General features: G+C 40.6%; 1 protein-coding gene across 2 annotated transcripts; it reads right to left on the reverse strand.

Annotated features, from left to right (window-relative positions):
- Window positions 1-6,756: 6,756 nt before the first annotated feature.
- Window positions 6,757-9,605, reverse strand: LOC111965671 (P2Y purinoceptor 4). Of its 2 annotated transcripts, none has more exons than XM_023989867.3 (2): window positions 9,456-9,605; window positions 6,757-8,251 (listed from the first exon to the last, which is right to left on the reverse strand). In XM_023989867.3, the coding sequence occupies exons 1-2, from the start codon at window positions 9,551-9,553 to the stop codon at window positions 7,108-7,110; spliced, it is 1,242 nt and encodes a 413-aa protein (XP_023845635.1). In that variant the 5' UTR covers window positions 9,554-9,605; the 3' UTR covers window positions 6,757-7,107. The 2 variants fall into 2 exon arrangements, with proteins under 2 accessions (XP_023845635.1, XP_023845636.1); XM_023989868.3 differs by having other exon boundaries at window positions 9,452-9,600.
- Between the last annotated feature and the right edge of the window lie 6,630 nt (window positions 9,606-16,235).

The following is a 16,235-nucleotide window of genomic DNA, read 5'->3' on the forward strand; positions in this document are numbered from 1 at the left end:
CACCTGCGCAGAGCCATGTCCTTGGAGCAGCGGCGCCTTTCATGAGGCGAGGAGGGGGGCGTACGGATCCCTCTTCTTTTCTAATGGTGTAATTAATAAGTGTATGAAGAATAATACATAGATTACAGTACAATATAGAGTTAAATACAGCGATATGTATCATGCATTACTTTGAAACACTGCATGCATTATCAAAAATAACTTTTGATTACCTCCCAAAAAACGAGGGGAAAAAATGAAAACATTCAGGAAAAAACGGACAATTTGTAATCTTTCCTGTGTTTATTTAAGGAATATACATTCTCAATTAAATCGGTCCAATTTCAACGTATTTATGTATTTTGTGGAAAATATATGAAATAGGCTGCTGATAAGTTAGTATTTATGAAACTCATCAAGCTTTTAAAATGTATAACCCCATATCCTGAAAAATACCCGAGATGTTTAGGGATTAGAAACATTCAATAACTTAATAGATTTGTTTATTACTCTATTAAAATATGTTTACCTTAATACTTTAATACTCTGAAAGTTGTAGGCTTTCAATGCATAGTTTCCATATGCATGTGGTATGCTCAATATAATATTTACAAAAGACTTATTTACATCTATAAAAAGATGCAATTTGCAAATTACAAAAGTTATTTTATAAGTCCATTGCATTTTATAAGTCCAACAGCATTCATAAATGTCAGAGAACTTATGGCATTAATAAATGTTCTCATTACTGAGGTCTGAAAGGAACAACAATATTTTACCCAAATGTTACCATATATCAAGAGACAATATGTTCCCATATATTTACAGAATAGAGGTTTCAAAAAATAATGTTTGTATTTAGCTTCATTTTATACCAAGTTCTAGCATTAAAATATCGTCTGCTGTAAATTAATTGCTGAGACTAGGCTACTTAAACTTGCTTTATGATAAACATTATGCTTTCATTACACCTTCTGCAGTGAGCTATACAATGCCTGTTTACTTGCCTGTTTATACTATACCAATGAAAATGTATAAATTCATAATGTTTAGCTATTATAGCAAATATTGAGGCCCTTCGTATAGTAAATGTCTATAACAATTAAATTGACTTGGTACTGACTTCACCGAAAAAAATATAGTTGAAGAAACTCCTTGCCAAACTTTCCCTCTTTTATTTTGGGTTAAGATTACTTTCAACTCAACATCACTCATAATAATCTCAACCTATATCTCAATAAACGCGATAAGCCCATAGGTAACTAACTGATATAGTTTCACATGATGCCCATGCTTTAGTAAAGAAACCGATGGGGCCACCTACTGACCAAGCTGAGAACATCCTACATGAGATGACTGAATCTTCTGTAAAGATGTGCAGTGGTATATACTATTGGTAATTATATTGTATGTGGTTGGGTTCTACAACGTTATATATCCTAACAACAGAGTACAGTCGTGGACAAAAGTTTTGAGAATGACACAAATATAAATTTCCATCAAGTTTGCTGCTTCAGTGTCTTTAGATATTTTTGTCAGATGTTACTATGGAATACTGAAGTATAATTACAAGCATTTCATAAGTGCCAAAGGCTTTTATTGACAATTACATGAAGTTGATGCAAAGAGTCAATATTTGCAGTGTTGACACTTCTTTCTTTTTCAAGACCTCTGCAATCCACCCTGGCATGCTGTCAATTAACTTCTGGGCCACATCCTGACTGATGGCAGCCCATTCTTGCATAATCAATGCTTGGAGTTTGTCAGAATATGCAGGTTTTTGTTTGTCCACCTGCCTCTTGAGGATTGACCACAAGTTCTCAATGGGATTAAGGTATGGGGAGTTTCCTGGCCATGGACCAAAAATATTGATGTTTTGTTCCCCAAGCCACTTAGTTATCACTTTTGCCTTATGGCAAGGTGCTCCATCATGCTGGAAAAGGCATTGTTTGTCACCAAACTGTTCCTGGATGGTTGGGAGAAGCTGCTCTCGGAGGATGTGTTGGTACCATTCTTTATTCATGGCTGTGTTCTTAGGCAAAATTGTGAGTGAGCCCACTCCCATGGCTGAGAAGCAACCCCACACATGAATGGTCTCAGGATGGTATCTGTTTGCATGACACAGGACTGATGGTACCACTCACCTTGTCTTGTCCGGACAAGCTTTTTTCCCGGATGCCCCAAACAATCGGAAAGGGGATTCATCAGAGAAAATTACTTCACCRCAGTCCTCAGCAGTCCAATACCTGTACCTTTTGCAGAATATCAGTCTGTCCCTGATGTTTTTCCTGGAGAGAAGTGGCTTCTTTGCTGCCCTTCTTGACARCAGGCCATCCTCCAAAAGTCTTTGCCTCACTGTGCGTGCAGATGCACTCACACCTGCCTGCTGCCATTCCTGAGCAAGCTCTGTACTGGTGGTGCCCCGATCCCGCAGCTGAATCAACTTTAGGAGACGGTACTGGCGCTTGCTGGACTTTCTTGGGCGCCCTGAAGCCTTCTTCACAACAATTGAACCGCTCTCCTTGAAGTTCTTGATGATCCGATAAATGGTTGATTTTGGTGCAATCTTCCTGGCAGCAATATCCTTGCCTGTGAAGCCCTTTTGTGCAAAGCCATGATGACGGCACGTGTTTCCTTTGCATTGTGTGCCCCCCCCAACCCCTCTTTTACGCTGCTGCTACTCTCTGTTTATCTTATATGCATAGTCACTTTAACTATACATTCATGTACATACTACCTAAATGGCCCGACCAACCAGTGCTCCCGCACATTGGCTAACCGGGCTATCTGCATTGTGTCCCACCACCCGCCAACCCTTCTTTTTACGCTTCTGCTACTCTCTGTTCATCATATATGCATAGTCACTTTAACGATACCTACATGTACATACTACCTCAATAAGCCTGACTAACAGGTGTCTGTATATAGCCTTGCTACTCTTTTTTCAAATTACTTTTTACTGTTGTTTTATTTCTTTACTTACCTACACACACAGACACATACCTTTTTTTCTCTCGCACCATTGGTTAGAGCCTGTAAGTAAACATTTCACTGTATTCGGCGCACGTGACAAATAAACTTTGATTTGAGGTAACCATGGTTGACAGAGGAAGAACAATGATTCCAAGCACCACCCTCCTTTTGAAGCTTCCAGTCTGTTATTCGAACTAAATCAGCATGACAGAGTGATCTGCAGCCTTGTCCTCGTCAACACTCACATCTGTGTTAACAAGAGAATCACTGACATGATGTCAGCTGGTCCTTTTGTGGCAGGGCTGAAATGCAGTGGAAATGTTTTTTGGTGATCCAGTTCGTTTGCATGGCAAAGAGGGACTTTGCAATTAATTGCAATTCATCTGATCACTCTTCATAACATTCTGGAGAATATGCAAATTGCCATCATACAAACTGAGGCAGCAAACTTTGTGGAAATTTATATTTGTGTCATTCTCAAAACTTTTGGCCACGACTGTACATTTTCTTGTTGGGCCTAAGACTTATGTGACAAATTATTTTGTATATAAAAAGTCATTCAAATTAAAAGTTTTTTTTAATGGATAGGTACATCAGTACTAAACATCTACATTTAAACCTAGATATAATTTGTATTCCATTGTTACATTTATATTCAATTTTAGATACGTAAGAGGCACCAATGCACACCACTAATCGGTTTTGTCACAGTCAGCCCACAGAGTGGCGCTAGTGCTCATGGGATTCCAAATCTGACCAGACTACAAATCTTCAGATAAATATCCATGGAAATCATATTCTTCCTGGGGCTTGCTATTACATCAGTGGACGGCTTTAGCAACTAGCTCGTCTCTTTGAGCATAACATCTGTATTTAAATATGCCCTTTAATGCACCCTTGTTTGAAAGGAGAGCAGAGGTATGAAGGTAGCGGGGAATACAAGACAACTAAATCATTGCAAAACACTGAATTGCAGACAATTAGTTGAACATTAGTTTGACTAGTTTATGACAATGGACAACCAATAACTGAAGGCGTACAACAAACAATGCATAAGTAAATGTAATTGCTAAAATATACATAAGTATCAAAACTAAAAGTAAAAGTGTAAATGATTTCTAATTCCTTATATTAAGCTGGCCAGACGGCACCTTTTTCTTGCTTTTTTTCATTCTATACGGATAGCCAGGGGCACACTCCAACAGTCAGACATCATTTACAAACGAAGCGTGCGTGTTTAGTGAGTCTGCCAGATCAGACGCAATATGGATTACCAGGAATGTTCTCTTGATAAGTGTGTGAATTTGACAATTTTCCTGTCCTGCTAAGCATTCAAAAGTACTTTTGGGTGTCAGGGAAAATGTATGGAGTAAAAAGTACATTATTTACTTTAGGAATGTAATGAAGTAAAAGTTGTCATTGACAACAACTAACAATGCTCTACAGAAATATGGAGAATACACCTGTTGTGTACTGTGACTATTTTAACACCATCTATTGCTTTATGGAGAGTTGGTCTTCCCCTATTTCAGATCTCAATATCAGTTTGTTTATGGATGATTACGATGGACAATCAATACAGAGCCTTGGCTGGAAAGTGGAAACACAAGATCTTTTCCATGGGGTGTTGGTGGGGCCAGCTTGGTTTTCTTGGCACGGACCAGGGAAGGAAAAACCCAAACAGTCCAGTACCATGACCAGCTCACTTCCTGCTGTTGTTTCTTCATCCATCCCGTCCTCCCACTTCCTCAGGTCTCCTCGCTTCACCCATGTCTGATTCATGGAGGACCTACATCCGATAACGCCTCATGTTTGGATGAGACACGCAACCAACAATTACTTTCCCACACTCTCCCTCTATCATAACCCCATTCAAGTCTGCAAGACACTGCAGCACGAAGGAGTTCAATTCGATATACGCACACAACTTAGATTTTGGTTAATCAACCAATGTCATGGATAAATATTGACAAATATTGACATAACACATAGCACATAACAAAATAAAATTATAACCAAATGACAGTGAGCAAATGTGGATTTATAAAAATAGATTTAATGGCATGATATTGTTATAAACCTATTGAACCATGTGCCTTCCTATCATATCTTGAACCTGAGTTATAATGCCTTTTGTAAACACGACATAGTACTTCAAATACCCTTAGGAATGGACCTCTGACCTGCAATCTGCTTTACAGAGACATCTGCTTTCACATGGAAAGTAAGGCAGTCTTTCTGAGAGCAGCAACAACAACAACAACAACCAAAACTAATGCGGAAAAAGACCATGTTGGGTCAAGTAATGAATCCAAATGGGGTAATGCAGGAAAATCTCCTCTTTATCCAAACTGTGGGTTGTTGGATGGAGTTGATACTCCAGCCCACACACCCATTCAGTCCCTCTACTCCCTCACACCACCTCTCCCCTGGTTTCCTCACAGCAGAGACAGACAGACAGCTGTGGAGACTGTGCTGAAGGACACATACAGCTGGGAGAGGACTAGTGCTTTAGCTACCACACATTTTTTAGATAACACACACTGTTTCTGTTGAACTGTTTCAGCTTGCCTCAACCTCTGAGTTTTTTTGATAATTGTAACGTCACCTCCACTCTGACTGGAAGACATTTTTACCAGCCAAACTCCTTGGATCATATTTTTAAAATGTTATAGGAAGAGATGCTTTTGATGATCACAGTAACTCACTGATAATCCATAATAATCCATTCTGTCATACCCATCCACAGAGCCTCTCTCTGAGTACGTGCTACCATAATAACACAAATCTGAACAAACAGATGACAGATTACATACATTTCCTCCTGCTCTTCAGAGTCCTGTAACTACTGTGCATAACAGGCCTTGCATAACAGTCTGTGGTAATATTTTTATTTTATGTTATTTATTTAACTCGGCAAGTCAGTTAAGAATTAATTCTATGAGACTACAGTTTGGCTCAGACAGAGGCACATAAACTGTTTTGTTTCCCTGGTTGAAAGGATTTGAACTCTTGTCTTACAAGCACTATAACCGGCAGAATTAAATTAATAGATAAGTATTCAGAGTAGGAAGAGACTGTAGAGTACATGTATTAAACAGACTTGGCTTTTACATTTTTGCAGAAGCTCTTATCCAGAGCAACTTACAGGAGCAATTAGGGTTAAGTGCCTTGCTCAACAGATTGTTCACCTAGTCGGCTCGGGGATTTGAACCAGCAACCTTTCAGTTACTCTTATCCACTAGGCTACCTGCCGTAGCTTCTTACTAACAAGGGGGAATGTAGATGTCTCACGGTACTACATACTTACAACACTGTTTTAAAGTGTTAGTGGAGATAAGGAGACTGTTTTCCAGCAGTGTAAAGAACTTTAAAGTACTACTTAAGTCGTTTTTTGGGGGTATCTGTACTTTACTAGTTATATATATTTTTGACAACTTTTACTTCCTAAAGAAAATAATGTACTTTTTACTCTGTACATTTTCCCTGACACCCAAAAGTACTCATTACATTTTGAATGCTTAGCAGGACAGGGAAATGGTCCAATTTACGCACTTATCAAGAGAACATCCCTGGTCATCCCTACTGCCTCTGATCTGACGGACTCACTAAACACACATAAATAAAAAAGCAAGAAAAAGATGTCGTCTGGTTTGCTTAATATGAGGAATTGGAAATAATGTATAGTTTAACTTTTACTTTTGATACTTAAGTATATTTTAGCAATTACATTTACTTTTGATACTTAAGTATATTTAAAACCAAATGCTTTTAGACTTTTACTCAAGTAGTATTTTACTGGGTGACTTTCATTTTTACTTCACTCAAGTATGGTAATTGGGTACTTTTTCCACCACTGTTTTCTGAACTCAACCGTACTCCCACTTCTTCATTCTCTTTAATATGACATTAGCTGCGTTGACCCAACAGCCTTATAGGAACTGCATTTCTCATTCAGGTCTGAGCTCTGTCAAGAGGCCCCTTCGTTCACCCTGGACAGTAGTCATCCTGTGTCTGAAATGACAGAACAGCATCCAAAGAAAGTGCAGCTGTGTAGTGGCCAGCCTAGGACTGTTAACTGTTTCCTCCCTGTTTATATCATGGAGTTTAGGCATATCTATATGATGACCCATAGTTGTCCATATGTATAACCCACTATCTCATAGGTTCAGCGCTGGCTTTAGGCTCTGGGTTCTTATAGACCAGCGCGATCTCATGGTTCTTTTTGGGGCGCTTTTTCAGGCAGGCAGCAGAGAGGCTGGTGGTTGTCGGTCTATTTCCAGTGAGAGCTTTGACCAGCTTAGAGCGGTAGTGATCCCCAGCCAGGAAATACAGGAGGGGATCAATACAGCTGTTCACACTGGCCAGAGGCCTGGTGATCTTATAGGCAAAGTTGACGACGTTCAGGAATTCACATTTGGCATTCAGTACACGGTAGGTATAGTAGAGGGTGCGTGTGATATGGAAGGGTACAAAACACACGGCGAACACCACCAGCACCACCACAATTAGCTTGATGGACTTGGTGCGTGAGGGTGAGTTCTGCTGGCTGGACAAGAGCCCCCGTCTGGGCCGACACAGAGCCAGTGCCATCAGACAGTAACAGACCATGATGATTATGAAGGGGACGCCGAACAGCAGGACCATGACCGCGGAGCTGTAGTCCACATACTCCTCAAACTGCTCGGGATTGGTCGTATCGTGACACATCGTGTCGTTGTCCCTCTGGCTGGTGGTGACAAAGATGAGGTTGGGCACCAGACACGCCGTGACAGCAGCCCACACCATTCCACACACGGCGTGGGCATGGCGTGGCTTCACCATGGTCAGGGCCTTGATGGGGTGGCAGATGCCCAGGTAGCGGTGGACGCTGATGCAGGTGAGGAAGAGGATGCTGCAGTAGAGGTTGGCGTAGAACAAGAAGCGGACGATCTTGCAGGCGGCCACGCCGAAGGGCCAGTGGCTGCGGTTAGCGTAGTAGTAGATGAGGGTGGGCAGAGAGAGAACGTACAGGAAGTCCGAGAGGGCCAGGTGGAACATGTAGACGGTGCTGGTGTTCCACGGTCGCATCTTGGTCAGGAACATCCACAGAGCCACAGAGTTCAGCACCAGACCCAGAACGCACACCAGGCTGTAGGAAACAGGCAGTAGGATGTACTTAAACTCCTCATCGAAGCGACAGGTCTCGTTGGAATGACCAGCACTCAGAAGAATGGACTGGTTCTGCACAAGGTGGCTGTTAATGGCTGAGTCCATCTTCTGTCTCTTCAGCAGAGAGCTAAGGCTTGTATTGTAATATCTGTGGAGACATTGAATACATTTGGAATCCACATTACATCACTCTGAAAATGACAGTTTCACCAAAAATATATATATTTAGTATGAATTCTAATTTTGAAGCAGTCCCTGATAAAAAAAATTCCGGAAAGAAAAATATTAACAGCACGTTGTGTTAGAAATACAAATGTCTTGTTGACATATTTGAAGAATGAATTGAAGTTCAACATGCTCATAAAAGTTTACTGCACTGCATATAGCCAGGGCCGGATCCAGGCATAAGCAATATAAGCAGTAGCCTTTTTTTAGGAACTCAGTCGGGGTCGCAACTTGTTGAGAGTTAGAATAATAGAATAGACAAGGTGCAAGTTCGAATTTTGGTTGTGCATTAGCAGTTTTTCTCTTGTTTTGTCAGTCACTGACTGTCACTCAATTAGCCATGTCAGCTAAGAATTTGGTATGTTAGTATGTTAGTCTGCCAGTTATCTAAACGTGTTGTAATCATGGCTGAATACTGACCGGGCACGCAGGGCACATTGATTTTGTTAGTCACTCTCGCTCAGATATCTTTAACATGGGATAAGTCATGCCAAATGTTTAGAATTGCAGGAAATTCGTTTTAAAATGGCAAAAACACTTCACTCCACCCCATGGCAAAATGGGTAGAATTGCAGGAATTTAGCTTTAAAATGGCAAAAATGTATCTCTGCCCCATGGCAAAATGAGTGGAATTGAAGGAATTAAAAAATAACATGGCAACATTTTATCTCTGCCCATGGCAAAATGCGTAGAACTGCATGAAATACATTTTCAATTGTACATTTTTCTCTCAGCTGTCAAAAGGGTTCCACTAAAAGATTAGGCCCGTTTGGTGGGCCCCCCCGACCGAAAAGGCTTGAGCCTGCTCTGCTTATAGCCTAACCTAAAAAAAATATTTAATTTGCTACAAAGCCTATCCTGAAATAAACCCCAAATACCGAGCTATAACCATAAACTGAGAACATTGGTGTTGTATCTAAATCTGTAATCCAAATAGTTCCGCGGAAGATTTCAGAGAAATGCGCGCATGGTTTAAAAAATAAATTTTAAAAAACTGACGAGGATGCGCACTTCTAGATAACCTGGCAACGCAATGTGGCTCATCGTAATAATTGTACTATAGTTATTAACCCTGACATAAGGGATATATAACTTCAAAGTTGAACTGAGATGTACAACTTACCCACCGTAGATACAAACTTGACTTGCCGAGACGGACTTGACTTGTGACCGTTGCTCTTAGTGCAGTGAGTGCACTATCTCTGCAAACGGCTTGGATAGACATGGGAAACGGGATATGCGTCTGACTGACTGTCCGGTCTAAAGGAAATATGCCCCGTTCTTCTCATCCTTCCCCCTGAAATACAACTCAGATATTACTGAGGCAAGTTATTCGTTTTAAACCCGATATTCAATCAATGTTTTAGCATGATAATAACACTGATTTCAAATAGTGCTCAATATTAACTTTTTGATTACTTATATCTTTTTGTAAATGTGCCTTTTGAAGTGATGTAGCATAATTCTCACAATATTGCTTCATGTACACTGAGTGTACAAAACATTAAGAACACCTACTCTTTCCATTAAATAGACTGACCAGGTGAATCCAGGTGAAATCTATGATCCCTTATTGATGTCACTTGTTAAATCCACTTCAATCAGTATAGATGGGGAGAAGACAGATTAAAAAAAAGAGTTATAACCCTTATGACAATTGAGACATGGATTGTTTTTGTGTGCCATTCGGAGGGTGAATGGGAAAGACAAAATATTTAAGTGCCTTGAACGGGGTATGGAAGTAGGTGCCAGGCACACCGGTGTGTGTCAAGAACTGCAACACTGCTGGGTTTTTCACGCTTAAACAGTTTCTCGTGTGTATCAAGAATGATCCACCACCCAAAGGACATCCAGCCAACTTGAGACAACTGTGGGAGTCAACATGGGTCAACATTCCTGTAGAACTCTTTCGATACCTTGTAGAGAGCATGCCCCAACAAATTGAGGCTGTTCTGATGGCAAAAGGGGGGTGCAACTCAATATTAGGAAGGTGTACTTAATGTTTTGTACACTCAGTGTATTTGCAGGAATTAGTGATTTCTCAAAAATAAATGATTCACATATAACCGCAACCACAAATATCATATCAAGCAGAAAAACACAAACACACGGCTTATGAGCTGTGTCGGGGACCAAATTGGGAAGTAKAATTGATGAGATGTGTTGACACTGCGTGCATGTCTGACCTCCTAAGTCTGCAACTTCCTTTCAATAGAAGAGGAATCAACCCTAACAATTTCATGAGAACTGGCACATAACCAAAAGCGCCGAAATCTTATGACTCAACACCGTTGGCGACCCACTGTGTATTTAATTGGAAACAAACCGTAATAAATCAAAGTGGAAATAACATGAACTGCGATTAGCAGTAATGACTACTGTAGGGCCTACTGCACTAGCCTACTAATTGACCAGGGCAGCTGTATCAATATGGAGAGTAATGCATGACTTTTTTACCATTCCTGTGTAGCTCAGTTGATAGCGCATGGCCCTTGCAACACTAGTGTTCTGGGTTCTATTCCCACAGGGCACCAAGAAAATATATGCACTCACTACTGTAAGTTGCTCTGGATAAGAGCATTTGCTAAATGGCAGAAGTTTAAATAGCCTTTGTTTATGTATTTGATTTTCCAAATGAGTATTAAGGTTAATATACCATGAAAGTGATTAATCAGACTGTATTCTATCAAAAAGTATGCTACTGTTTCTCTTCAACTCTGTCCTGCTTGTCATCATTCTCATGTTACTCTACTGTCGGCCAAGCCTGATATTGGTGGGTCGTTGCTACAGCTTTAAGGTTAATATTTAGACAGTTCTGTAAATGGTTGTCGCAAAGTAGCACATTTACACAGCGGTTGATCCTGGCATGACAGGAGAAATGTACTATTGACTCTGGCCATCTTTCCACGTCATCGTCATAATTTTCCGGAAATGTGAATGATAAAATGATAAAACATGATCATAAAGAAATAAATGTGGGCAGGATGAGCAGTAAGCTAATGTTGGCAGAGATGCATAGTCCAGGTGTTATCTATCTGGGTGTCACGCCCTGACCTTAGAGAGCCTGTTTATTTCTCTATTTGGTTAGGTCAGGGTGTGATTTGGGGTGGGCATTCTAGTTTGTATATTTCTTTGTTGGCCGGGTATGGTTCCCAATCAGAGGCAGCTGTCTATCGTTGTCTCTGATTGGGGATCATACTTAGGCAGCCCTTTTTCCCACATTCAGTTGTGGGATCTTGTTTTCTGTTTCGTGTCTGTCCCTGACAATACTGTGCGCTTTCGTTTTCACTTTGGTTATTATGTTTGAGTGTTTTTTGACAATAAAAATCATGAACACTTTCCATGCTGCGCTTTGGTCCACTCCTTTTGACGAGAGCCGTAACAGTTTTCACGTGACTCCAAACAGGACGGTCAGAAACGACAATATTTATGCTTTTAGTTCCATATAGCATGCATCAGAACTGGGCCCGTATTCACAAAGCATCTCAGAGTAGGAGTGCTGATCTAGGAACAGCTTTGCCTTTTAGATCACAATGAATAAGATTACATGGACAGGGGGGACCTAATCTTAAACCAGCGCTCCTACTCTGAGACGGGACCTGATCCCTGTACTGTAGCTTGTGGTATGTAGACTGTGTGTGTATGAGCCCATGGGTGTGGCCCTGTTGGGATTGTAGATTTGAATATCTATAGCTCAAGTTTTCAAACGTAGCATACTGTTACACTTTCTGTATTTTGACTGTTCTACATCTTGAAAACTTGATCGCTGACAAAACATTTTGGGACTGTATCAAAAGTGGACTAATTAAACAAATACCAAAAGCTTTTGAATGGAATTTTCCTTTACCCTTGCAGATGCCCTTGTTAAAACAACATAACTTTCACGTGTGAACGATTGCTATTGAGGATTTATACTGTAAGTGACTATTTAGGGTAATTYTGCTTCTTTGGTTCTTCAAACAAATTAGGCTCATTGCAGTGTCATGGTGTTATGGTGCTAATTTACTATGCATTTCTTCTGTTCGGCTGGCAGTTCTACTGCTCATATCCTGGGGTCAGTGCAGCCCCTCTTCTCCCTTCTCCTTTAAACCCTGACCCCTGACCCATGGAGAAGTCAGAAACCCACTCAGTACCAATCATAGGACAGGCTGACTTGCTTTATATAACTTTCACAGACAGAAAGTCAGTGTATTGTATAAAAAAAAAAAAATCTAATCCAATACCATCTGTAGTAAACTACCAGGGTAATGAGTTAGCATCAGGTGAGCAATCATACAGATAATATCAATGATATTCCCCTGCTGATGACACCCAGCTATATGTGAAAACCAGTGGAGGCTCCTCAGAGAAGGAAGGGGAGGACCATCCCCTCAGTGAATTTAATTTAAAATAATTAAATAGGGAAATATTTTTAAAAGTTGTCCTTTTTAGATAAATCTATACTAAATATACGTATTCACGTCACCAAATACAGTGCATTCGGAAAGTATTCAGACCCGTTCCCTTTTTCAACATTCTGTTATGTTACAGCCTTATTATAAAATCTACACTACACAAAATACGCCATAAGAACAAAGCGAAAACAGGTTTTTATAAATGTTTGAAAATGTATTAACAATAAAAAACAGAAATAATTTATTTACAATGTGTATTTAAACCCTTTTCTATGAGACTTGAAATTGAGCTCAGGTGCATCCTGTTTCCATTGATCATCCTTGAGATGTTTCTACAACTGGATTGGAGTCCATCTGTGTTAAATTCAATTTATTGGGCATGATTTGGAAAGGCACACACCTGTCTATATAAGATCCCACAGTTGACAGTGCATGTCAGAGCAAAAGCAAAGCCATGGGGTCAAATAAATTGTCCGTAGAGCACCGAGACAGGATTGTGTCGAGGCACAGATCTGGGGAAGGGAACCAAAACATTTCTGCAGCATTGAAGGTCCCCAAGAACACGGTGGCCTCCATCATTCTTAAATGGGAGAAGTTTGGAACCACCAAGTCTCTTCCTAGAGCTGGACGCCCGGCCAAACTGAGCAATCGGGGGAGGTCAGGGCCATAGCACTCCACCAATCAGGCCTTTATGGTAGATTGGCCAGATGGAAGCCACTCCTCAGTAAAAGGCACATGACAGCCTGCTGACGTTTTGAACACTGAAGTCCACAAGCGAAGAGAAAAGGTGAGAGGAGGAGAGCATATGCGAGAAGGAATTATACAACGATCAAGGGATCATGCTGTTTCTATCTGGCTGTTTCTATGTGGCTGCTATGAAAGTGAACTGTGTTTGCATGTGATCAGGGGTGTATTCATTCCGCCGATTCTGTTGAAAAACGTTTCTTAAACAGAAGCAAACAGAACAAAACGGGGATAAACATAACCTGAATTTGTCCAATAGAAACTCATTTGCAACTGTTGGARGAATGATTACACCCTAGATCAGCTAGATGCAGGCAAAAGTGTGCAAGGCGATATTGAATGTGCCAATGTCTGTCACCTTGATTACAAAATGTATCTCGACCTGCGCACCTACGTTGTAAACTTTCATTCATAGGCTAGGTTGTAGCAACCTCGCGAAGAGTATAGGGAAAACTAGAGTATCATGTAGTAGCCTAAACCTATTGATGTTACATTGAGCTGGGTGAATGTAATATAAATGACAGTCATCCAATATGCTTTAATAGAAATAAGGCCATGCCCATAATAAAAAAAATAATAAAAAATGTGTATCGTCCTCCCTCAACTTAAACAACCCTGATGAACAACACTGGTGAACAACACTGGTGAACAACACTGGTGAACAACACTGGTGAACAACACTGGTGAACAACACTGGTGAACAACACTGGTGAAAACTGCCCCAAGTCTCTCTGCTGCCTGTGCTCGTCTAAACACCTGCCTTAAGGAGATAAGAGCTTGGATGAAGCAAAACTCCCTTCAACTTAACAGCCGCAAAACCGAGGCTCTACCCCTCACCGGGTCCAGGTCCATTGTATCATTTCAAATCCAAAGTGCTGGAGTACAGAGCCAAAACAACAAAATATGTGTCACCTTCCCAATAATTTTGGAGCTCACTGTAGACGTGTTCCTTGTTGTGTTTGTAGCGTCAGCTCTTTTTGCTGTTTGTCCCTTTGTTCTTTGTTTCAGGTACCCTGTCTACTTGTGTCCTTATTTAGTGTTTTTTAATTTTATTTATTTTAACGCACTCACTGCACATTATAGATTCAGTGTATTATTATTATGGAGTGGCTGAGGATCCAACTTTTCCCAGACCTTTTTTTTCTAACGTTAAAGGTCCCCAAGCTCCTGCGCATGTGTTAATTCTCTCCTTATGTGCTCTCTGTGCTCTACTTTTAGAGAACTCTTGCGAATGGTGCTTGTTTAATAAAGATAGATGAAAGCTGAATCAATGTCTGCAAGATCACATGAGGATAGTACTCTACATAAAATAAAATAAAATAATAGCATTGCATTACTGTAAGACAAAAAACACCACCACATTTTCCTCTCATGTGGCTAAAACTCAACAGCGCATTCCGCTAGGCAAAACACAAAAGTAGGCTCTGCAGACTACTTGGAAACAACACTGTATAGTATAACTCAAGATCTAAGCGCATATCCCAATGAAACTGATCTGAGATCAAATGGTTGGTATGCAGACGCTGCATGGACGTTTCACCAGTAAAACGCTGCCAGTCGTGATTTATCATTCACAACTGGCAGCAAGAAATGTGAAGGGAAGGAGACCAGAAAAATATGTGCCTAACGTAGAGGTAAAGAAACACATGCGCTCGGGAAAAAGTCAGAGTCCCGGAAAAGTCAGCTCCGCAGCCACAGCCTTATTATTATTAGTTGTAGCAGTTGGATTAGAATTATTTGAAAAGAATCACAGCCACACTATCATCTTGTTCCTGGCTTTAAACTAACCTACTGTAGTGGACAAAGGCTGTTGGGTTTATAGAGGAGCAGACAGGATCACTATGTTGACATTCTGCCAAAAGTCCCAGAATCCCCTGAGGATGTCCTGTGATGACATCATGAGAGTTCCACCGGAGCCAGTCTGGCCGGGGGTCTTATCACCGTGGCCATCACCCCACCGCAGTGTCTGAGTCCAGGAGGGGAGACCAGTACACATTTGCCTATACGGTCAGCCAGGGGGTCACTGACACATACCTGCTGTCAGGGGACACAGAGGGATGTGTTGGCTCATTTTTGAATGACTAACTTGTACGTATGCACCACCACAGGCCGCAAACACACAGACCGATAATATCAACAGATTTCTCAGAATCTCACATGGACACACGTCCTCCACTTTTGCCTGTGTTAGAACGAGTAGAACTTACATGGCCAGCGCAGACAGGAAATGGTTCTGGGTTCCGAAGTTATATCGGACCCACATACAGCTCGTAGTTATAGAACATTTGCTGTAAGGACAAATACCTATTATTTTCCCATAATGACTGTCGCTCCATGGGTACACTTTACATTGGAATTTACACAAGAGTAAAAGTATTTCTGCTGTTCAAACATGCAGGCCTTGATAACATCCACTGAGCTATTGTGTGTGGTACTGACATTGACTTGCATTATGTAAAAGACCCAAATCATGTCATGGGAACAGGTGAGTACAGCACAGAGTAGTGTGGTTTTTGTGGGTGTAACTGACAATATAGTGTGAAACCAGACACAGGAAGTTTTGGGGAAGATATCCAACAAAGAAAGGCTTCAAGAAAAAATAACAATTAGCAAAAATAATATATAAACCTGTTATAATTTAGCAAATTAAGCAAATGATGACAGCTATTCAATTGAATTTCTGTCATTTCTATAAAGATTGCAATATAATTGTGTTTATATGCTGTAGCTAGGTATACCATTTTAGGTTGATGATTATATCAAGGCATG

Source organism: Salvelinus sp. IW2-2015, linkage group LG6.2 (assembly GCF_002910315.2).
Source record: "Salvelinus sp. IW2-2015 linkage group LG6.2, ASM291031v2, whole genome shotgun sequence".
In the NCBI taxonomy this organism is placed as follows: domain Eukaryota; kingdom Metazoa; phylum Chordata; class Actinopteri; order Salmoniformes; family Salmonidae; genus Salvelinus; species Salvelinus sp. IW2-2015.